At 30.3% G+C, this 26,100-nt stretch overlaps 1 protein-coding gene across 1 annotated transcript in view; it reads right to left on the bottom strand.

Moving 5' to 3' along the window:
• The window catches only part of LOC132721067 (serine/threonine-protein kinase NLK-like), a 34,835-nt gene that overhangs the window by 8,278 nt on the left and 457 nt on the right, over positions 1 to 26,100 (bottom strand). The window contains exons 2-9 of the mRNA XM_060705319.1: positions 21,989 to 22,118; positions 19,228 to 19,283; positions 7,526 to 7,632; positions 3,799 to 3,884; positions 3,008 to 3,217; positions 2,198 to 2,386; positions 1,508 to 1,706; positions 963 to 1,059 (exon numbers count right to left, since the gene is read on the bottom strand). Of these exons, the coding sequence (XP_060561302.1) occupies positions 963 to 1,059; positions 1,508 to 1,706; positions 2,198 to 2,386; positions 3,008 to 3,217; positions 3,799 to 3,884; positions 7,526 to 7,632; positions 19,228 to 19,283; positions 21,989 to 22,118 (1,074 nt within the window). The remainder of the gene's footprint in view (positions 1 to 962; positions 1,060 to 1,507; positions 1,707 to 2,197; positions 2,387 to 3,007; positions 3,218 to 3,798; positions 3,885 to 7,525; positions 7,633 to 19,227; positions 19,284 to 21,988; positions 22,119 to 26,100) is intronic.

Here is a 26,100-nt window from a genome sequence, read left to right as displayed (position 1 = left end):
AAAATTGCAAAAGAAAAAGAAAAATTATAACTCCATGCGGCAGTAAACATAAAACTCAACTCATTCCAAATATTAAGTGTGAAAGGGGGAAAAAGCCAGAATAAATACTAAAACCAGTTTGGTTATAAAATAAATATTTTCAGGGTTTTGCAAGAAATAAAACTTTAAAATTTATGTTTAAATTATCAATAAATAAAATAAAATTGTTGAAAACAATAAGTTACATCATTTGATTTTGATGACGTAATTATTCAAATCAAAATCAGCAATTCACTCTTATTAATATATTATTTATTGATCAGGTCAAATGTTTCGATTCTAAACTCCCTTCAACAGAAAAGGAGGAATTTGTTTAAGCAAGACGTAGTTATTTTTTTATTTGAAGTTGTTTCTGTGATGTTGTTTTGCTATCTGTGAAACTTCTAGGCTACATACAATCTGGCTTTTTATATCTTAAAAGCAGCATAACAAGATGTAACACGTATTAGTAGATTTTAACTAGTGTTAACGAAAAAAATATACAACTTGAGAGAAATAATACGAAATCGAAAGCAAATAAAAAAGCTCTAACAATCATGAAAACTGCTGAACAAACACAGTTTTCCCTGAAACAGACTATACTTCTGTATATAAGTTAAAGCCGGTGCTATATTGTCCTTATCTTTATATTATGATTTCCCATGAATTTTACAGATTATTCAATCTAAATCTGTCTAAAACGAAATTATGTTTTTTTTCTTAAAAACAACTATACAGTGTGTATGTACTGTACACAAAACCGTAGTTTATCATAATTCACTAAATCCTCTCATAAAATGCTGTGTTAATCCATACAATACACGTAACTTGATTCTTTACACACTATGCATATAATTCCATTTAATATTTTCAAGATTCTTATCTATATAGAATTCTTAATACACCTTTATTACACTTATGTTTTGCATAAATAATATGCTTACTTTGCAAAGTTTTTGAATGATATGGAACTTGGATTAAGGCATAGAGGCACACGACTGTTTCCCTTTTGCTGTTCTAGAATATATTTGTGTAGCTTCTCTGAAATGGGGGAAAAGAAAACAATTATCAAGTGAAAAGATGTTAGACATATCTATTTGAAAAAAATTTGTTCGAAAATTCAAATCTATATTTTCCTAAACAAAAACATTCACTTAAAGATTTCAGTCATTCACGAAGACAGTAGGCTAAATTTGACTATTCAGTTGATACTTAATTCATGAACATTGACTACAGATTGTCCATAAAGATGGGTAAAGATACCCATGTGGAAATTGCCAGAATATAATATTAAGAAATCATATACAGTAAAAGAATTGTTGCAATTTTTTCAAGCCGTAACTAAACGAAAAAAAAACTTGTTGCCAATATCCTATGCATAAGCTTAGAATATAATATTCACAGTTTTGAGCATTTCTTATATTTGGTTTCAAGTCATAAAAATAATCTACTTCAAAATGAAAAGACAAGGGAAACAACTCTTTGATACCTTTTACTTTGAAGACAGAAGTTAGATCATCTTCAAAGTCATATCTAAATGGTTCTTTGCATATTGGTTCAAAATCGCTGGTGTAATGTCGTACCCCACCCACATTATGGCAACATGTACACATACAGGAATGGTATCGTAGCCGACCCTCGTCTAAATACGGGTGTGCTAATGCGTCTGCCGCAGTGATTCTCTTGTCCTATAATGATGAGAAAAAATGAAAATTAAATTTAAAAGTCAAAGTTTATATATCAATATAAATGAAAATAGTATTTTTAAGTCAAGTTTTATATCATAAAAACCTTATCTAAAGTTGATTTCATTATAAAACGATTTTTTTCAAGCTTTACTTATGTAGGAAGACCTTAGATGCCCGGTGCTTTATTTTATTCAGCCACAAGGGTGTGTTAATGACATTTTTTACAGAAACAAATACAAATTTCTAACCTAGACTGTCATTACTGTTTCTAACAACATTTAACTCTACAGTCGTTGCAAAGATTAAGATTACAAAGATACAGCAGATTTCAGATTTAGCCACAAATAAACAATGATAAAAATTTCCAACATGTTCAGGACAACCCGAATTGTAAATAAAGCAAAACAAGTGAAAATTTTCCAAACAAGCTCAGGACATGTTCCAACCCGATTTATCACAGTACATATAACATGTACAGCATGTTTACTTACAGGGTCAAAGACGAGCATTCTACATAGTAGATGGACTGCTTCATGTGTTGCTTGACTTGAGAGAGTATACAAGGCTGCTAATGATGGTGGCCGATGTGCGCTTCGTAAAACATGAGTCTTAGCTCCCTCACATGCTGATCGCATTTCTTCCAGACTCGGTGAACCCAATAGTTCAATGATGAGATCCAACTTTAATAAAAATACATTAAAATCAATTAATTGTTTCATTCAGTATCTATGTAGTTGTAAATAAAAACATTATTCTGTTATTAACACTAACAGATATCCATATAAATTAAATACCATTTTTAAAATATTAGACCTTTTATTATGATTACACTAGAAAATCCGAGACAAATCCCAAAATAAGTAAAGGAACAGTGAATTCAGAACATGGACAGTTATTGTAAAGACAGTAATGGTAGAATAAGCTTGAAAATGTCACTTGTTTCAAAATCTTATGAATGAAAATTAACTCAATTTTCAGCATTTTTTATCAGAAAAAAATTATGATTTTTTGATCAAGCTGTAATATTACAATGAGATAATGATATCTAACATGTTCTGTTTTTTTTTCATATAAAAACTGGCTGAACTTGTTTAAATCCAATATGTCTGTTGTACAGTAAATACTTATTTCTTTTTTTTTTCTGGTTATGTTTTTTCCCCTCTGGTCATACTATTGCTTGTATGACAACATTCAAGTTATCATATGTAAGTGCCCAGGTGTCATCTTCTAATACAGAGAGGGGCACTGACCTTTCATTAGCCCGCTATGTAGGAAGGCAGTATATGTTCTAGAGTATTTACCTGTTGAATGGGTGTTTGAGCTTGAAATAGGATTCTACGGCCCAACAGTTCGGCAAAGATGCACCCTACTGACCATATATCTATACTGGAGGTGTAGTGTTTGGTCCCCATAAGGATTTCCGGTGGACGATAATATTGTGTTACAACCTCTTGTGTCATGTGAACTGACTCGTCTGGCTCTTCAACTCGCGCCAAACCAAAATCACATATCTGTAATAAAATTTATATATCATTATCACTATAAAGGGTCGGAAGTTATAAAGAAATTCTCTAAGCTCAAGCTCAGATCTCAGGTATTTGATTGGCCAAAAACTCCCACAGAACCTACACTGGCCAATGAAACTCCTGAGATTTGAGACAGAACTCAGAAAAAATAAGTTTTATAACTTCAGGGCCAGGGCTCTTGAAAACCTTTTACCTTCTTCAGAACTTTTTACCCTCAGAACTCAAGAGTAACTTTGAAACAAACTAGAGAAATTTTAACAACCATATAATTATATAACAATAGTTAAAATCTTATTGCACACTTTTTGAATCAATTCTAATTGATTTTTCTTTCTTATAACAAGAAAATATTTCACTCTATAATGTACATGTAAATTGTCTATTTCAAACTGTATATGAATCTCTCTTTTTTCTTACTACATTTTGAACTCAAAAGAATATTAAAATATCACTACCAGATTTTTCAACTATCACTAATTGAAAAATTTAAATAACATGCAGGGTAGGTGCTGTAATTGGAAACAGTACAGTACATGTCGCATGTCAAGAAACAAAACAAAACTTACTTTTAAAACACAGTTACTATTGACTAGAAGATTTCCTGGTTTGATATCTCGATGTATGACTCGTGCAGAATGTAAATATTTTAAACCTGAAATGATACAGAAAATACACAAAACATGAGAACAATGTAAACATTTTAGATATAATATTTATCAAACAAAGAAACAGTGTAAAATATACATGCAAAGTGTGACAACCAATAGCATTGACTTTATGGAAATAAAATTCTATTTTACTTGTGAGTTCCAGTGACCTTGAAGCTATCAAAAAGGTCATGAATGCAAAACCACTGTCTCAATAACAGCAGGGAACATTAAAGTTTTCTGCCTTCATGATTATAATAAGTGGAATTCTTTGAACATGTGAACTACCTGACTGTATAAAAAGAGGCCTTAATAAATTTTACAGTAACCTTGCACTTATATTAGCTGGCCCTATAATCATGGCATAACTCTACATGACTTATGCTCAACTGCCTTGGAACAATCTTAACACAAATCAACCTTCTCACATTAGCTAGTCCACTTTATTCTATCTTTTATATCAACACATTAAATGTGAATATAACTAAATCGTGGTTAAGAAAATCAAGTGCCTAATTACTTTGGCATGAGAAACTTTCAGGAATAAAAAAAAAAGGCTAAACAAAAAATTTGTTATGCTGACAAGTGCCTTGCACGTGTTTATGCCTTATATGTCTTAATGCTGCAGAAAAAGTGAAAAGAATCACATTACGGATGTTGTCGTCTGTCTCGAACAGAAAAACAAAAAGATGACACACAGAACTATCAAGTTTCAGAAACTGAACTAATTCTGCACAAACCTGTTTTCTCTAGCTTTTTTTTGAAAAAAAAAAAAAATTGTAATATTTTACCGAGATTTTCTTTCTTTCTCTCAAAAGTAAGTTAATAGGTGAAAGAATGTGAAATTTAAAGATACCCCCCTCAATATAAAGAATTTCAAAGTTATCTTTCTGCATTGGAAATCATTAGCTTATCTATCCTTGTCTTGTTTGATGTATCATATTTAACATTCCTATACTACAAAATTCAGGTTTGATACGGGTAATTAATGGTGCAGTCTAAAGTGCAGGTGCACAATTGTAAATTGACATCCGAACACATGACTGCTTAAACTGCCTCTGTATTAAATTAAAACATGAATTGTTTTATGATAAACTTCCAATTGAATCCATGAATTGCTGCAATTTTGAAATAAAAAAATACAATCAAATGGGAAATTTGGCTTAAATTAGTGCCAAATTGTTCATTTCATAAGTAAAAACTGCAATAGAAATGCTGACAAAGCAAATTTTCGGTTTTTAACCCTAAGCCTGCTGCTGACTGCAACTGATTCAACCCATTCAATCAGACTGTGTTGAACACCCCCCCCCCAACCCTACAAATGATGAATGGTTTTGTCCAGATTGAGAGATGGGCAAGTCCATTTAAGATATTTAGTGTGATACACAATCAGAATAAGACCAGCTATTTTGACTTGAGTCTATTTTAGTCTATCTATTATACAAGGCATTCTGATAGTGAAATCACTGAAAACTTACAAACAGGCTGTTTCAAAATTAAAAGCACAAAGTTTGAAGAATATGGGCTAATCAGGCACAGCTGCATTATTAAACCTGAGAATAAAGTCAGCTAAAGTAATATGCTTTTACAGTATGCAGCAACTACTTTAGCCATGGAGAAATTAAAATGTCACCTCATGAAACATTTATGAAAGCATCTATAATAACAATAAAATGTAGACTAATCATTGTGAAATCAAAGTGAACTAAATTCCCCCATTAGAACCCTGCCAATTGGAAAATCTGTAAGTTTCTCAACATGAATAAGTAGGTCAATTTCTTCCTTGTATTTATAAATTATTCTTGTAAAAAAATGCACTCAACAAAAGACTGTCTAAAATTGGGAGCACTTTTCCATCTTTTCCCAATAGTTTACATGTTAAAGATATTATATACTGCACAATCTATAACTAGAGAGAGAAGAGCAGGAAATCAAGTTATCTGGGAGAAACATTTCCTGCATAAAAAAGAAGAGAAAAACTGGGTCAATCACTGATTTTATTACACTATAAATAGTATACTCTTGAAGAGAATTTGAGCACAATCTTATCTAATTTTTATTCATTATAATATTTATTTTTTTCCTATATTTTAAATATTATTTTTAAAAAAAGGTTCATGTTGTTTTTTTTGGGGTTAAATTAGATTGTTTTGATAGCTAAAAAAGATTTATTAAAATATGATGACTTTTTATAAATGACGTATTTGTGTGTTTTTGTACACACGCAACTATTCACATGCCATAATTTGTTACTAAGACCTGCATCAGATGTATTATATTGTACAAGATTTGCATTTGCTTATAAAAGTAATTGTGTGGACTGCAATAAATTTTTCATGTGAGATTTGACTGATATACAAATATAATATTATATACCTATTTATATCTACAGAGCCCTGATTAAAAAAACAAACCCACAATTATTTATCTATAGAAGCCAGCAGAATTTTCATCTTGGGAGACAATTTAGTCCCATTGGAAAAACTGAATATGATAAAATGATATGTTTTAATATCGTAAAATATGCACTATCACAGAGAAATTGACTGCATCCCAGCATGCAACTATGAAATACATACTGCAAAATCTTATTTCAATTCAATTAAAATTTTATGTAACAGTTGCTTAATTCTTGACCAACACTATGGATGCATCAAACATGAACAAATTACTATATATAAGCATAATGTTTCAGTGCACCATGCCATCACATCTCAACTTGTCTAGCCACCTATATTGATCTTAAGGAAGTCTAATATTCTCTTCTTGGAATAGTATTTCATAGAGATCGTTGGCCAAAAACTTTCTTCAGTAGTACACCTATCATTACAATTAGTCTGTCTGGTTACCGTGCCCACAACATTCCTAGTGACAGAATTTTCTTCACTGATACCTTGCGGTCATAAAAAAGTCAGCCACAATTGTGAAAAGTCTGAGATAATCGCTCATCTGATGTCTGGGAGCAAAATTAGCAACGTTATTACCTAAAATGGTCGTAGATGATGCGTCTTTCTTGTGGCCTTTGCCATTTCTTTTTTTTAATGCTATACAGACACTTTGATTTCTTGACATTGTCTACAAAAACTTCGCAGACAAAGCGTATCCACAGAATTTTATATAAATCTGATACATTTGGAAGAATTTCTACAGAACAAGATGTAGCGAACATACAGCAACTCAAATTAAAGTTAAAATATTGAGCATTGACTAAATAGATGAGGTATCTTGTTGCTGTATTGAGCAAAAAAGTTTTAAACCTTACCCTGCTGGAACTGGAAGCATTTGCCAGAAATATAGAGCCAGGCTAGCCTGGAGATCCTTGCAGTCTGACCAGGCTCTATACTGCTCAGCTGATAGCTCCAGTTTTATATTTTGATATTACATCTATTAAATCCTCAAATGAAATGTTCTAAATTCATAACAAGGCAAAATCATAACACAAAGTCTGCAGGTCAAGTGTTAAAGTCAGAGCCATTAACACCAATTAACTATGGAGGCTGACAGGGACAAGAATAATTAGCATGGGAGAACCCCTGAAGCTTTTTCTGGCCATGCAAATCACCAGGAAGGAAATCCTTATTGGATACACTGCAAGAATGATGTACTATTGAAAAAAATGTAACAAATTGGAATCAATAACTCTTACCTCTGAGTATTTGGTATAGAAAGACTTTGACGTGATCTGATGTCAATGGCTGGGGTGATACGATGATTTTATGGAGATCGCTCTGCATCAATGGCGTTAACACATATCTAAACAATCTGTTAAGGAATCTATTATTTTCTCTGCAAGAATGTTATTAAAATAAAATCAAACATAAAATATTTATATGCTGGTATAAGAAAACTGAATATTATTGATATTTCATAAATTAAACACAGTGATTCACAATAAAGCTTAAAGAAACAAATAATGACATCTTTCAAATGATTCATTTATTTAAAATAATGTCATGTTTGATCATAGGACTCGTGCTATTTCATTTATTTTTTCGATATTATTTATACTAATCTTAAATCTTCAAATATTAACAGTTTAAACACTATAGTAGTTTGATTGTTACAGTAACTTCAGTAATGAGCCCACTTTAATGAACTAACAATTGTACCAGTGCCATATAACATAACATTGTTGTGATCCAAGTTAAGGGCTTGAACCCAATTTCCCTGCATTGAGGGGTAACTCAACAATTTTTACAAACACTAGGCCACCACTCCAATAGACCATTTTATTAATATTAAAGGAAAAATTGACACTAGACTGTAGAAAAGAATTTAGCCTTGGTATAGTCAAGTTCAGATTGGTAAAATAAAGTACTAACGATGATACAACTTGCACCCAAAAACAGAATTTAAGTAAAACAAAAAAAAAGTTTTCTGAATTGATTTGAAATCTCAACAATCCCTGAAACAAAGATCTGTACTTTACAGCAGTTTTAGAATCTGGGCTAAAGCTATAAAACAGTAATCATGCATACTTGACAATATATAGTCAGAGCTTATCGGTTCAATCAATGAGAAATACCAGCAAATATCGGAGAAAACATATTGCAGGGGAAAAAAATCTCACTCACTCATTAAATAATACATAGCACTATGTACTGGCATAACATTGGGTGAGACAAGGGATAGATCAATCGGACACATAAAAAAGAAAATACTAAACACCGAGAGTTGACTTGGTTCACTTGTTTGTACTAAAATGACAGCTGTCTGTTCAACTTTTTGGTTGAGTCTAAATAAATCAATCTGCTATGTTGATGACTTAGCAGACCGTAAAAATATTATACCGCTCCCATACCATTGTACCTTCCCTTCTATAATATCAGTGCTCTGGTTCAAGCACATAATATCCCCCTTTGTATAAAACAAACTAGTGCAATATTACAACATTAAGCTCTTTGTTCAGTATTTTTTTCTATGCAGACTGGGACCTATTTTTTTATTCATTCACCTTAAGACAAGGAGCTAAAGAGAGTTAAGGACTGGGTACCAAAATATAAAGTTCAGTATTTAAAATGTACTTTCACCTCATAACCCATTATTAAAACTAACTTTAAAAAGACTGAAAAACTTATTAAATTTGCTTTTTTTCCCCATCTCAACAATAACCAACCTCAAGGTATTATTTTCTTCCCAACCCCAAGTCCTCGAGTACCACCCTAACTTATTATACACTGTTATATATTATTATGATCTTAATATCTAAGAATTAAAACAACCTGTGATATAAACCCTATGCCTGCTAGACTGGCATCTAATTCTACCCATGCAACCAGTGCAGACCAAGATCAGTCCGCACATCCATGCCATATAATAATGGTCTGCACTGTTAGCTATTCAGTCAAAACTTTTCCTGGAAATTCCACTGGAAATGATGAAACACATATTAAAAGATGGACAAGCCCATTTAAAGCATTAAGCATTCATAATATCTGCTACAGTAAGCAGTGGATATGTGGTTTAGCTGTCCATGTCTCAATATGCCCTACTGGGGTCACAACCAGAGTAGACTAAAGAATCAAATATTTTCAAGCTTCCAAACATAATCAAGCTTACAAAAATTAGTAATGAGCTATGAACATATCTTATTCTCTTATCTTTAGAAACCATAGGGCACAAGTCAAAACATAAAGTCTATGTAAAGTAAAGCAGCAAAAAAAAAAAAAAAAAAAATAACACGCTTATTTTCTTTACATTTATATTAATGTTTCACTCTCATTAACAGAATGAAATGTCATTCAATTTCAAAGATCAGAGAAAACACTAATGAGCAATCATTCCCCTTGTGGCTCCTGTTTATAGATCAATAACAGCAACTTCATATAACTATATAAATCAACCCCTCCTTTCACAGTACAATGTCCTGGATAGGTTGCAAGTTCAATAATGTCTATTTCAAGATACAAAATGCTCTTAATTAGGAAAAATATATGTGTACAAATACTAATTCTGTCACCATTTATAGTGAAACTAAACATGGCAATGACAGCCTCTGCAGAATTCTGAACGCGCTTATTTTTCCATATAAAGGTTGTTACTTTCAAAGTAATCTGTTGAGCAAAATTCACCTAAAAATAACCAAATACAAATCTATGAAGGCCTCTTTGATAATATTGCTGGGAACTTACATAATTGTGATCCTTCAAAGTTTTAATAAAAAAGTTGAGTTTCCATGCACTGCTAAAGCAACGTGTTAAATATTTGCCCACATGGAATCAATTGCACAAAGAAAGCTTTTTTTCTGAATATTTTCATTTTCTTTTTTCATGGGGTTGGTGAATGATCATGAATGAAAATTTTTTTTGTATTACATTTTCAAAATCACTAATGTCATATCATTAAAACCTTGAATATTTAAGTGTGAATGAGTAACAAAACACACCTTCAAAACCCATCAAAACATTTGAAAATAAAATACAACAAAGTATAATCAGTCAATGACAAAACAAAACCGCCGCTCATATTTTATTTATTTAACAAACAACACAAGGTTAGCACTTTGCATTACTTTTACAATATTTATATTCATTAATGTATGCATGAAGTGAAAATATGTGTTATTTACATAATGAACAAGCTGTCATTTGAATTACACTATATTAATGTGCATTTATATGATTTTATGATATGTTATACATTACATGATGTTATTGTGACATGTGACATGGGTCACTGACTTATAGCAAGCACTTACATGATCATGATTTCAGTACAAATCAATCACTATATCAATATGGTCATATTATGATATTTTGCTTGTTCAAAGACTTTGATGTTATCTCAAAATTCAGACTGACTAAAAATAAGACAGAATGCAAAGACAAATGAAGATAGTAAAGAGACAATCATTATTATATGAATAAATGTAAACAAAGTAAAAGAGAAATAGGAATAAGTATAGCAGAAGAATGATGTCACCCTATGATATATTTACCTTGGACACAGAATAACGTATATATACATTATACAAGAAGTCCTAATAATTTATACCGCAGCCGTTAGTAATTTAATAATTAGTAATAATAATTACATATAGAAAAAGAGAAGCCACTGCAGATGTGTCTAGAGAGGATGATTCAAAGTCGGCACCTTGACAGATGCTAGGAAACAAAGAGGAGGAATCAATTTAGAAAATGTTGGTTTACATTACAAGGGAGACAGAGAATACAATGTTCTAACTTGAATGTTCCTACAGAGCAAGTTACAACCTTTTTGCAATAAATGATCTATCTACAGTGACTTCACAGTACCAATCAAAGTCAGAATTTAATGGAAACAAAAACATGTATAGAACAAAGAAAACTTCAGTAACATGCATTTCAATATCACAAATTATGCTTTAATTAACACCTTCATTACGAGACATCATCTATAAATGAGTAATTCATCATTTGATTCATACACTGCTAAATAAACAGCTTGTAAATGAATAAGATCTATCAGTTAGTCAGATATAGGCTAGGTCAGCACAAAGAACAAGATTAACTTGAATACAAGTAGGTTATATGTACTGTGCTCATAAAATGATTCACAGCATTAATTCTGCTGGCTATAGCTTTCCTTAATACCGGTAGCTAATTGTTAATAGTTGTCATTGGTAACCAATAATTTATTTTAACATAACATAATTCTTATTTTGCATAAACAATAGTAATATTTGTTTATTATAAAGCAACAATTGTTGTGGAAAAATTAAAGTATAGTATGACTAAATTTGGAAATGAACTTGAACAGTTATGTCCATGTACTTCATATTCAGGTTAAACTGAACAACAACAAACAATATTTTACATTCAGGAAAGAGATGAGGAAAAAAACATCAAAGAAAAAAATGTAAATTAACTCAACATGTGTAATTTATAATATATTGCATTACATATTTTACAGCCAATTTCTTCTTCCCCTTACATCAAAGGAAAAAAAGAAACTGAAGTCACATTCACCCCCCCCCCACCTCTTTATAACCACATGTACACACAAAAGCCCAAAGGTGCTCTCCCTTTCCATATGTTCTTGGTCCAAAACCTATGACTTTATTTACCAAAATTTTTCTTTGTGTGGTTTTGCGGAGTTTAATCACTAGGTGTAGGTTGTAAAACTGAACAAAGAAACTAGAAATAAAGTTAAGCCTTAAGTACTGCTAAATCATATCGACAAATACACAAAAGACACAAAGAAATCATGTTCCTAATTTCATCATTGAAAACTGATATGAACCCATTCCTTTGTTTACAAAACACAGTCGACAGATATTTGTTTTCCACTGTTTATTACTAATCTATCTATCTAGTATATCAGTACATTTAAACAAGAAAATATTCCCGTCTCAGTTAACAATTTAACCTTGGCTCTTTATAGCTTATAATTTTATAAATAGAAGACGGAAAATAAATCTTAAGGAAAAAAAACAAGGAAAAAAAAAAAAAAAGAACAATACATTTGAGTTTATATTCAAATCCTCAAAGTTTCACTATTTTCTTTTCTTTTTTACAGTATAGGACTGGTATTTTCTAACAATAAAACAACAAAGACAGTAAAACTGAGGTTAAATCTAATTAATATAATTTGATGATTTTTTTTTTTCCTTGTTACTTTTCACGTCTTTGTTTTTCATAAAACTTTCCCCAAGAACATCTCAATACTTTTAAAATACATAATGTCAGATTTCTTGCAAACAAAAACCATATATAATTATCTACTCCACAAAAGGGAGGTTGAAAACTATGTGGAGTAGATAATAATAAATTAATTGTTTCGAGAATTATTTTAAAATGACCATATAATTTAAAAAAAAAAAAATCTTTTCTCAAAATTCGACATTTTCTTTCAGCTAGATATTTTGAACAGCCACTTTATCCAACAGAATAAGCCTCAGATTTTATTGAATAAATATTTTCAACCAACATTCTTTACGTGACCTTTATATGCTTTTCTGCAAAAGAATTATAGGTTTTAAAAACAGCTAGCCTAAAAGTACACATTTTATGTTATTTAATTTCTGACTAATGCAAACACCGCCTATATATTAGTTATGTTTGTAACCAACGTTCATCACAAAAACACCCACATTTGACCATGTCATAATTACTAATACTTCGTCTTTACTATACCACATTTGATAAATAACAAAATGATGTCCTTATTCATGTTTTAAGTCAATACCATAAAATATATACACTGTATTATATCAATTTTGCTCTTATACACAAAAAAACATTAATTCAAAAATTTAAAACAGAGGTCTATTTCTTGTTAAAATATTTTATAACTTGTCACATGTTTGATTTATATCATCAACAATATACAAAACAGATTGTTCAAAATTAAAGTCCATTAACAGGGGCGATAAAAATGGGATAAAAAAGTGTACGGAAACAAACAACCCATAATTTGAAACCTAGTGACCTAAAAAGTCTGATAACTTGTCTCGACTTGACTATAAACTTTCTCCTTTATATAGTAACTGATATAACAAATACCTAGGACTTGATGGATGAATGGGCGAAAGATTAAAACCCTTTATACTTGTTCTCAATGGAAATTTTTTTTAGACAAGATTCAATTTCTTGAAATTTTTTATTTAAAAAACTAACCGAAACATGACTGAACCAACAATATTACAACAATTTTAATATGGTTGTTTATACATTCACTTCTTAATATTATGAATGGTAAACCTTTTACATTGACCGAGTTACATTTGCTAATTCAACACCAGTATGACTCATTTCCAGCTGAAATTGAAAAATATATATATAAATATATATAAATAGGCAAAGCCTATATAATTAACAATCAGTGTTTCGGATATAAAAACAAGGATACTCAGAATGTTGCAGGACAACATCAAAAACAGGATGATAATTTAAACTTGGTCATTTCCTGTACATCATTTCCTTATTGCTCTCAACTTGAGAATTAGCCTTAATCCACTTTTGGCATGAATACGGAAGAAAAATTTTCCTGGTCAATATAACAAAGACTTTTTTTGATGATAAAAAAATGAAACAAGGATGTTAAAGATAATGACATATTTTTCATATAATCTCAACAAAGATGATGGTGATATTGTGATCTCTAAATTTTCAGAAAAACTGTATCTTTGATACAAAACAATACGGCTAAGTCTAGGTTATTATGTAGCATTATTGATACCGGGGTATGTCATTTATACAAAATGAATTTCAATCACAATTCCCCAGTGTGATTCATCTTTGTTCAAAGAAATACAGAGGGTTCAAAATAAGCCTGCCTACATTGTTTGGAATTTACCCTTTCTTATTCTTAATTCAGCTGAAATTTCTTAAGTTAAGCATCAGAATTTGTTTTTTACTGGTATCTGTCTAAGGTCTCTCCAGGTCAAATGTTCACCCATCAATTTTTATAGCAAGTATTGGTGTCAAATGAGGCAAACGATGCCTGTCAATCAACCAGTAATTATCTGTGCACAAACTCTATTTCTACCTGAAAACCGCCACTACTTGGCCTATTATTAGCGTGTAAATCACCTCACAAAATGTACATTGACCTCTAAACATATGTGCAATGACCTCAGGCCAACTGCATTGAACCTGCACATAAAACCACATGTTGTTCACCTATCAACAGACTTTTTTTAACCCAAAAGACAAAAAAACACCACCAAATCTAGAGAGATTATGTGCACATATGTCTGACCGTGAAACTGTCTTATTTTTAAATAATTAACAGGAATTTTATGTTTCCTTACAAAACAATCAGGACAGTTGATGTTCATGAACTTTGGTCATACAACATAGAAGAATTCATTAATATGAAGTAAAACTGTCTGGGTTTGCAAAGAACTTTTTAGTATTTTATTTTTCCATCAAAACAATGCTATGAAGCACAACACAGACTTGCCATAAGGAATTAATGCAAGTCTATACCAAAAGGTATAATAACATAAGTTATCAGAATGCGTCACAAACTAACTTTTACACAATTTAAGCCTTTTATGTCATCTATGAATGTGTAACTACTTTTTGACATTTGATATTATATATTGCACAGGAATACATTTTAAGACTTCTTTTGATTATCACATGATCTATTTTTGCCATTTTATGACAAGTCATATAAATGTAAAAAGGTCAGATGATGTTTGAAAACTTGGATGATGCTGTCATTATAATATTCCAACAAGAAAAAACTGCCATTAATATCATAGAACTATACATAAATGTACTACTTTTATTAAACATCTTTTCCGAGAATGGTTACTTTTCAAGATCAGCCTTGTTATTTTTCACCGATACTTATGACTACCATTTCTGGAAATTGGATACTTTGTGGAGGAAAAGTCAGAAAAAATCAATGAACAGTAAAGCAACAATATTCCTTAGCAGAAGAAGAAGAAACCGAAGAAACATGCAGTGGATCAAGATGAAAAAAGATAATAAGTAAAATTGAATTACGTTCTTTTCATCCCCTATTCACTATAGTGCTGTACTAACAGGGACAGTCAGACCCAGTACTATCGGAACTTTTAAATACATCTTTACTTGAACTATTTTATTTAAACACAACAAGAAGTATTGCACCCAACTTATATTGGCCTCGTTTACTTTATAATACCTTATAAATAAAATAAGCAAAAAATTTAAGTTATTTGAAAACATAACAACACCACTGTAGGGTATTTATCAAGAATGAATACATGTATAAATGGACATAACAACAATATTTTAAAAGATGAAAGGTTTTCTCATTTTACTTCGAAAAAACAACGTTTATATAAGTTTGAGAATAACAACAATATTGACAGAAACATGAGCTAGCATGCCATGTTAATCTCCAGCATGTCAGACACAGACCCTGTGATTTAGTACCTAGCATCACACACACACATATACACCTTTATATCATATCTCATTAATTGTGAAATAGTTGCCAAGATATTTATAGAATTCATGTAAATAATTTCTATACATTGTTGATACCAGATTATTCATTCCAGCAGACTCTATAAACAAAACGTTTACAACAAGCCATACACAATGACTACAGTTCCGGTCTACTATGTTCTGGTATAAATAGTCCAGGTGTTTATAAAAACTCATTCATTATCCTTCATCAGATTTTATCAATAGGAATTCTTTCTATGAGAAAATTTAAATACATAGATAAAACCTGACTGAATCAGAAATTAAAATCTCATTCTGTCAAGTGTTTTTTTGAAGAATTAGATCTTATAAAAAAAAGAAATGAAAAAAACCCAAAACAATTGTAACTAACAATTAACCAAATGGTTTTTATCTCACCAAAACATTATTGAGAAAAAGTAATAAAATAACATAAGAACTATCCTAATAACTTCAAGGATAAAATAACTCTCCCAGTGTGTGAACAAACAATTAGGACTCTCTTGCTTTCTGTAAACAATAAGGACCATTGCAATGTATTAATATGCTTTTCTGTAGAATAACATCAAAACAGAAAGATCAGAAATTAACAAGAGCTGTCATACTCCACTATCCTCTCAGTGCCTGATAGTAAAACAAGAGCCTGGATAATGTAGAATTTTCTAAGATCAAAAGGGCCATTATTCTGTCAAAATCCATGATCTAGTTATGGGCCTTGGAAGATGACCTAATATTATGCTCTCAAGTAAGTTACCTTCAACTCATTCCCGTCAGTAGTTTTGAAGATATCAACTTGCCCTCAAAAACTTAACGAAACTGTGAAGTTGACACCGACAACTGGATGAGTACAATAGCTTTCCCTTTTCTTCGAAATAACTGTCAGAGCTAAAAATGGACTTCATCTTGACACCTCTGATATATTCTTAAGTTTCTGAAATTTGTTGTTTTTATGCTGTGCATGAAATTTTTTTTAAACATATACCCCAGGCCTGAACTTATAGCATAATATAATTATGTAATTCAGTATCATGTAAATATCAATCATCTACAAATTGAGCATTATACTGCAATGGATCTCTTCCTGTTAAAACACCATTGTTGCATTTAGAATATGACAAATTTATGCCTCCCCAATCAGAATTTCTACAAAAACTACTACTACTACTACAGCAACAGAATTTCACCAAGTATGCCATGATGATACAAATCTACTACAGTTGATGAGTCAGCAGAAATTACCGCATATTTTGTTCACATAATTGTGGCAGACAACTATGAACGAAGAACATCCAAATTTCCTACAAAACAAATTTACTCATAGAGAAAGCCGTGCCAAATACCAGACAACATCTGTTATAAGACATGAAAATTTTACAGACAATCTAAAACTTCATATCAAAGGATATCATTCAAATTTTCAACACCTGCAGTAACATGTAATATTCATCTTTTTTCTTCTTAATATTTCAAGACAATAATTCTGCAGGTATATTATTATTCTTTATTTTGCTACAGTGATTTAGCGACATTGTGCGTGCGTGTATATATATATATATATACATCATACCCCAAAGTATTCATTCAATTACAACTTAACCCTTATTACTTCTCTGACAGTTTTCAATAAAAAAAAAATTAAAATAATATTTAAGTTTATTAATAGCCCAAGAATATACAAAGACATTAATATATATAAAGAAAACAATTTTGAACCATAAAATGCCTTGGTTTTTTTTTATTACTTTGAACTTAAGTAGTTCTTAGCTTCCAGAGTATGTGCAGTGTTATCAATCAATGATTTCAAACCACAGGTTAATTTCAAATAAAGATGTTAAGAGTTGCGGTTGACTGAATTCACTAGATCAGAAGAATTTATGAGAGAGGAAAGAAGTATCTTAAAAATGTTAAAAATACAGTCTACACCTGTGAGGTGAGATAGGGTTATACATATATTTTATCTGCCCAACATTTTATCAAGGTATTCATGGAAGCATATCTAACTGATCTATATAAAATGCTCAAACACAAGCTTGTTGTATACATGTTACAAGCTCATAGGGAGTGTAGACTCAAGTCTGAAACTGAAAAGGTTTCTTTACATACTCTTATATAGATTTTAAAACCATTACATTACTGTGAAATACTTTTAGAACACCCTGGTTCTGTTAAGACAAGAAAATAACAGTTAAAGGCCAAAAAATACAAGAGAGTTATTAACCCTAATCATTTTGTGATTGTTGAAGTTTTAAATTCAGTTCATTTGTATTTGCAATAAAAAATAAAATTCATGAGCTTAAGGTCAATGCCTTAATGAAACCAAATAGGACAGTGACCTAAACAATAAAATCTTACTCAGATTTGTTTCTTTTATAAACATGACAGCCTAAGAGTAAGACTGATAATTTTATGCTGTATTTCTTTGTGTCGAAATATATCAGGATTGTTCACAATTAAAATAGTGCAAGAAAAGGAAATGTCAAAATCAAATTTTCTGAATTTCAATATATGCCACATTAGTGTTTAAGAACTAGGCCAAAATTTCAAGAAGTCTACCAGTTATTTAAGGTTCTGTTTTAGTTCTCTATGAATAATTAATACAGCAAATTCTCCCTGGAACAGCTTAAATGAAAATATTTATAATACAAAAATAGAAGCGCAAGTTAAACCAAGTTCAGTATATACATTGCAAAACGGATAAGATAATTAATGGTTTATATTAAAATCTATTTCCAAGGAAACGAGATTATGTCCTCAAAAATATAATAATTATGTATATTTCTAAAACCAAGCAGATTATGGAATTGTATTGTCAAAAAAGAATTTTAGAAATCAAAGAATTTGACTTTCAAAGCAAAATTATATGCCAAGATATGCAACAAACCTTGGCAGAAGACAACAAAATTAGCAGTTCATATTGAATAATTTCAACGAAGTCTTGTAGTTATCATCAAATTTATGCTGTCTATGAAAGATTTTTTTCTTTTCGGATAAATAATTTATGGAACATATCTCACCAGGAGGTTTATGTTTATTAAAACCGGGCCAAACCCCTAGAAGTACCACAACTTCTATTCAAAGAAAGATAATTATAATCTTTTTTTATAAAAAAACTTTCTATTCATTTATTATCATTGTATGTTCAAGAATGAATTGAGGTGAAATTTTAGTGTGTTACATACAGTGAGTTACATACATCATGTAAGTACATGTATGACTTTTATATACATGTATACCAGTATGTTATTGATGAAATCCAGAAGTAATTCCAGTAGCATATGATAAATCAAATACTCATTATATGTTTGATTAATGTTTGATTTATGCAACACTTGATAAGTTAACTTGGCCTTTTGAATAAAATTATTACCTCCTGCTACCATTTCATATATGTACAATATGCACAGTACACGTTGTACAGTATGTTCAGAACAATATGTACAGTTTACTCTATAGGAAAGGATACACTTCTTGGAAGAAATCTATGTGTGGAGGTTGTAATATATCCAATGCTGACAAAACCTGAAATAGTGAAACATATATAAAATCAGTTTATTAATTTAATAAAAAAATCAACAATTTTCAATTTTTACATTTCAATATGCTTAAATTGTATAAAATGCAAATTGGGACAATTTATATAAAGACTAATTTTATATAAATCTTTTAACAACATTTTTTTCCCAATAAAGTCTGCTTTATGTCTTGAAACATTCTTCAAACCTATATAATTATTTCTTGATATAAAATGGGCTAACTTAAAAAACCCAGACTTTACAAAGTCAGACTATGGCTGTATATTGATTTAGCTCAAATTACAGTAAACATGAATATCAAATTACGAAATACTACAATTGTCAAAACTTGTTGTTTTCATAAAAGATTATAAAAAGAAAATAATAGCAAAGAAATTGTGTCCACATATATATAATGTAACACTTTAATATGTGTGTTTCCTCTCCCTTTCATTATTTACTATAGAAGTATCTAATTGAAAACCTATCCTAAAAACTTATCCTTATAATACTCATTTTAATTATTTAACTTAACAATCTTAAATCTTTCTACAAAACTCCATTAATTTAATATATCATGACAAACATTATAAAAGACAAAAGTTAAAAAAAAATGCTGTTCTTTCTTTATAAAATATATGTTATTCCTTCTAGATCTAGAATAAACTTAGCCCAATGTTTAAATATCAAAACAGGTCAATGATGAGTTTAAATAAATGAGGAGTAAAATACGGGTAGCAACAGTGTGACCTAGTTTTGTCATGTCATACAGCATACCTGTCATTTTACACATAACTGTGGCTATATAACATTGTATGACTAATAATCTTACACATTGTTAGTACTGGCAGGGAATGTTGGTATATATTGATTTTTATACTCCTGATACAACCATACAAAGAATGTTCCTATTCCCTATTAATTCAAAAAGCAATCAATGGAAAGAAATGCTCAGATGACAAATAAAACACCATTTTCAGTATTAACAACAGTGCAAAGTAACATTATAAATAATGTCTGCAGGCAAGTTTATTATTATGGCTGTTTATTACATTTTTACCCCCTTAAAAGTCTATATGATAGATGGCAAATGATGACTTTTAAGAGAATTGTAGCTGGTGGCTTTATGTTATTGAATAATTCCATCATGAAAATTTTAGACAACTGTGGAAAATGACCCAAATATGTTGCATAAATAATTTTTTTTTTTTATAAAGGTAACTGATTTTTCCCTAGTCATTTTTTATGCGTCCAGATTCTTAATATGATTTAAAGGCATTGACTTTATTTTACAAATACAATTTCTGATAATTTAACATTGTTAAACAACTGTGAAAAAATGTGTTTTGGGCTCTGTGAATGGGGCCATATTTTGACCACAAAACTGCATTAAAATAAAATGAAAGGAAAAATGCATTTTTTTGCAAACTTTCACTGATATGTATCACCTTTCTGGCAAATATTTTAGTTATCAAATAACTTTGCTTTGAAAGAAATTGAAAGCTTCTAATAAATGAATGTAAAAAGTAGGACCACATATTAAATGAGGCTAAAACACCAGAAACAGAATACCATCCTGGAACAAAAGTGCCTTAATTAACAAATTAAGGATAAACAAATGAACTTTAGACCTAACAATGTAATTGTTGTAAGTATTTTTGTTGTTTTTTCAGACAGTGACCTAATAAATCAACTGAAAGCTTCTGTCACAAATTTCACAATCAAATTCCCACAACAAAAACCGAAATAATATGACTATTTTCTTAAAAAATACAATGTAAAATAATCAGAACAACAAAAGAATAAATATTATTGTTGATATGGTGACAATATAAACTTCCTGTTTTACTTACAGACTACGACAGTCTGTCTGAATGACAAGTATATTTGTTAAAAATATAATTGAATTTTATATATACAATAACATAATGGACCTAATCTATCTGGTTTTATCAACTGTTTTTCCTAAATCCTATGTGTACAACTAATAATAAACTATAAAATATCAAGTCTGGTCCAACACAAAGGTGTATTGATTTTTAAACAACCCTAAATTTAGATACAAATAATGTGATTTGTCAACTGTTACCAGGTTAAAATGAGTAAATAAATATACAATATAGTTTATACCAAACAAATTGTAACAGCTTTAGTGTTGAGAGAATGACTTTAATTTTTCATTAATATTATTAGTTGGTAACATTTGTAAGATCTGTCCAACTAACCCAGTTACATCTCAAAATGAACAATTCAAATATAAAGCATTTAATAGAAAGAAATAACAGTGAAGTTTTTGCCCAGCTAAATTACATTGTAGATCTGTAACAGGTTAAGTGTCTGAATTTCAGTTTTATGACTGCTTTGAAACGAAATGTAAAATATTGAGCCAATTTACTATTATAAATCCCAGGGTTATGTTAAATTAAGTCAACCTTTTAATTTTTAAACAAGAACATTAATTTCAAACATCTGCTTCTTGTCCTCAAAACTTTGTTTGATTGCAGTTTTACCCGCAATATATGAATTAATATTTTACATCAACTTTAATGGTCGTATTTCAACATTCAAGTGTTTAACCGATTGGTCACGGAAAAACAAACAATCTATCCAAGACCCACGTCTCAGGACTGTGGTCCAATAAATTTCCAAATCATATCTAATTAGTAGTTAAGAAACACTTTCATCAAAAACTTGGTTGACTATGATACGTACATTGTCATGTTTAAATTGACAGAGCATTCGAAGTTCTCTGTACACTCTCTTACAAGAGACCATGTTTTGGAAGACACTGGGCATTTTCTTGAGGGCAACACGCTTTCCATCTCTTGGATCTGTTACTGACCTGAAAATACATGTGAAAAATGAAATTACATTGTAGTCAAGACAACGTTTAATTTCTTATTGATGCACATGATTACAATTTTTTGCTACAGGCTGGTCTGGCTCTATACTGCAGGAATAGATACAGGCTGAGGGTATACCTTTAAATTCCATTATCAGCGAAGTTATTTATTTAATTTAATTTTTCAATTAAAACAAAAAAAATCAACTAGTATCTTTCTGACATGTGTTTTTAATTTTTCAAGAAACAAATAATTAAAAATAAATTTCATCAAATCTTATTATTTTGCTCTTGTTCTTCTACACAAACAAAATTAGGGGTTATCTTAATATCTGGTCATTCCACTTATTTTGTAAAAGCTGTATTATATGGAGTTCTTCTCAGGGTACTGACCTATTCCAATCTCAGAAGGTTTGCTATCTTACAGCTAATTACTTTCTAAAGTTCAAAAAACAGCTATTAGCCATATAAGGCCTTATATTACCAGTAGATTATTATTATTTAGAGTGACATTGAGTAGGTTTTCTACACAGTATATGCATTTAAATGATTATGACATTTCAAGATTTTCCCTAAGCTATATATAACATATCAAGTATACATGGCAACATTATCATAACTTGTCCAGGAAAATTCATTTACTCACAAACATGTTGCTTATGAAATTAGTCAAAAGATATGTCATAAAACAACTGATCCCATTAACCTCTGGGAGTCATTCAGAAAGCCCTAACATATGAAAATATGTTATTTATAGCTTACATCTGTATAAAACAAAATCTTGTCATATGGAAACATAATAAAACCTAATTACTATGCTTAAAATGGACTTTTCCATCTTTCAGTCTGGATAAAACATATTAAAATACATACTAACTGAAAAGTGAACAGTCAGTGTGACAGTCAGCCATGAGTCCATGACTAGACATCACTGAATCCTTGACTTTGCCAAATGCAACCCTGAGTATATAATATTATAACCTTTTCAAGCAACTATTTTGATTATTCTTGATATTGCCAGACTGATTGGACCTACAGAAATATGAATATGGCTTGGTTCCTTTTATTACCAATGTAGATCAGTATACCGGTAGTTAGTCAGTCAGTCATTTATCAGCACTGCAAGCTCCCTTAAAAATCTTATTTGTACTTCTCACCTATGTACCAGTAAAAACTTATTTTCTTACTCCTCCTTAACAAAGAACATTATATAGGCCAAAGACCTTAAAATTCAGTTTCTTTGTAGCCCTCATGATTTCGGGTTAATTTGAGCATTATATTAAATATATTCATGTCATACAACTGAATTATTATCACAATTTTTGTTCTACATCAGTTATTAGTATTTTGTTTTTATTATGTTCCACTGATCCGACAAAAAATATTTCCTACACTGTATTGATTCAGCCCGTCATTCAGAGTCAACAGTAAATAGGTCATTGCACTATATCCAATGAAAAAAACTGACCTAGTTACATTATCTAATGATCCATTTTCCCTGAAAAATCTTATGAATATGATAAATCAAAGGTTCAGTGAACTTATTTCTTATATATATAACATTGCATTACCATGATAGATATTTTCATACAAACCGAGATGACCTATTGTAGCATCATTGTTTGAATTTTTTTTGAACTGTCTATGATAAACCATATTTTTTAATAATATATTTTCTAGAGTTTTGACACACTGTCCCCTATGGTGCTTTGTGTACAATTAGCTCTGTTTAAACACATCTGTCACAGTAGGGGTCAATGCTACTAAATGAAATACTCATATCATGCTAATGACCCCTGGCTAGTTTGTTTATTGTCAACAATTTTCTTTCATTTACATGTATGTAACTAAACATGTCAACAAAGTGACATGTTTCTAGTTGATTTTGTCTCATCATTTATGTTTGAAATCCAGTTTGAAGTCCATGGGTTTTAAGAATTTTATTTCTGAGAGTCTAATTAAAGTAAAAATGCTGACAAATGATAGAAATTAATTCATGCAGAATTTGGATTTTTAAAATAATTTTCAAAAAGCATCTATGATGAGACCAAGTTTATCATGATTTCTTTTGCAGTCTGTAATTGCAGCTGGAATAAGATAATGTACACAATTATACAATAACGATCATGATAGTAAATTTGCCTGTTGCAGATCTTTTTTTTACATGGTATGGATTTCTTAATTTTCGCCTCAACAGAAAAGGGTAAAAGCCCTGACAAAAAGCAATTTACAAGAATGTGTTCCATGTTAAATAGATTCTAGCTTCAATGTGAACATTCCACAAACCATTGTCTCACTATACAACCACTGTATAGTATTGATCATGCTTGCTCTGCACTCAATAATTAAATTCCTTTCTGCCACAATATCTGGTAAGACTGCCGCATTCCTTTCTTCCCTTTCCCTCAATTAAGTTAATAAACTATTTTCTTTTCTTTCTCTTACATTTTCTTCACCAATTAAGTCCATAAACTATTAATATAGTGGTTTACACAGCAAAAAAACAACATTTAGTGAGAAAGAGAGAAGGTAATATCTCACTGTTTAGGTACTTTATAATTGGCTCAGAGACACTCATCTGCCAATTTTTCTTGGAACACGAACATAAAAGGCAAGCATTTTGTCATTTTTTTTCCACTTTATAAAAATTAAACAAATGTCCTGTTATAAAAATGTTTTAAAGAAAGCTTTGAAAGCTTTTTTAAGCTTGTGGAATGAGGTTAGCACAACAGCTCTGGTAAAAAAATAAATTAATATCAATTCTTTCTGCACCAACCCCTACAATACATCCCCTCAATATTTTGTGTGATAAATCAGGGAAAGGCACAAGTGGAATTTAACACCTGAACTACTTGATGTTCTCTTGTTCAACCTAATTTTCAGAGAACATTATTATAAAGCACTTATGCCTATAGATGGTATGTCAGACCATTATGCGATTATCATCATATGCAAATTTATTTGTATTATTACAATAGTCACTCACTTGTATGTATAATTGATTATCAATACAAAACCATGAATACAAATACAAAACAAGTACATTTCTATAATGCTTTATGTATGCATGCATATTGGCATTCCTTTATTATTATTGCATTTTTTACAATTCAATTTCTTATAAAACATTATTAGACCTTAAAATATGTCTAAAGTTGTTGCAGGGTGGACAAAGACAAGGCAATGTTTTTTCCCCTAAGTATAATTTAAAGCTAAATAATTATATTAAAGGTTTTACCCCTTGCGTAAAAATGACATTTATCAGATTTTCACTTTTTTTCAGATTTATATTGGTTCATACTTCATAGTGGAGGAAGCCAGACTCCACTTTAAACAGGTGGAAGACATCATCTGTTGTGTTGATCCTTTACCTTCATAATTCATTTCAACCATCAATAAACAACTTCCTCACATTCGTAGGAAAAATTTCTTTCCACATTCACATAAAACAAAATCCCTGTCAACATGAAACTGATAGGCAAATTTAACCGGAATGCATGGCATACCATTGATACCGCAATGGGCAGATGATTAAAATTAGGTTATTATAACCGACAAGGCAAGTCACTAATACAAAAGACCATGATGGAGGTCCTTAGTAGCATGTATATGTATAATTTATTATATTTGGACCATAGTTCAAATAACAATTAGTGTACAAAATGTTTAAAATTCATGAAAATTATCTTTTAATATAGATAATACAAATATCATTCAATTACTCTACTGCAAAATACATTTTAAAGTTAATTTATAATATAAATGACTTCACCCAAAAACTACAGGAACATGTCTTGACAGAAGTCAGCTGTTCAGATAATGAACAAAGACTTGACCTAAAATTTATCAGTTCAGAATTAAAAATAATCTAAGAAACAAATAATTACTCATAGATTAATAACATTATGAAAATACATATACTTTCATACAAAAAGTATTAAGGAAAGGTGAAAACAAAGGAAAAACAACAATGACCCGTTAT

Source organism: Ruditapes philippinarum, unplaced genomic scaffold (genome assembly GCF_026571515.1).
Source record: "Ruditapes philippinarum isolate M1 unplaced genomic scaffold, ASM2657151v2 ctg3836_1_1_1_1, whole genome shotgun sequence".
NCBI lineage: Eukaryota > Metazoa > Mollusca > Bivalvia > Venerida > Veneridae > Ruditapes > Ruditapes philippinarum.
Note: the sequence above shows the minus strand (reverse complement) of the source record. Positions and strands in the feature narration are given on the sequence as shown.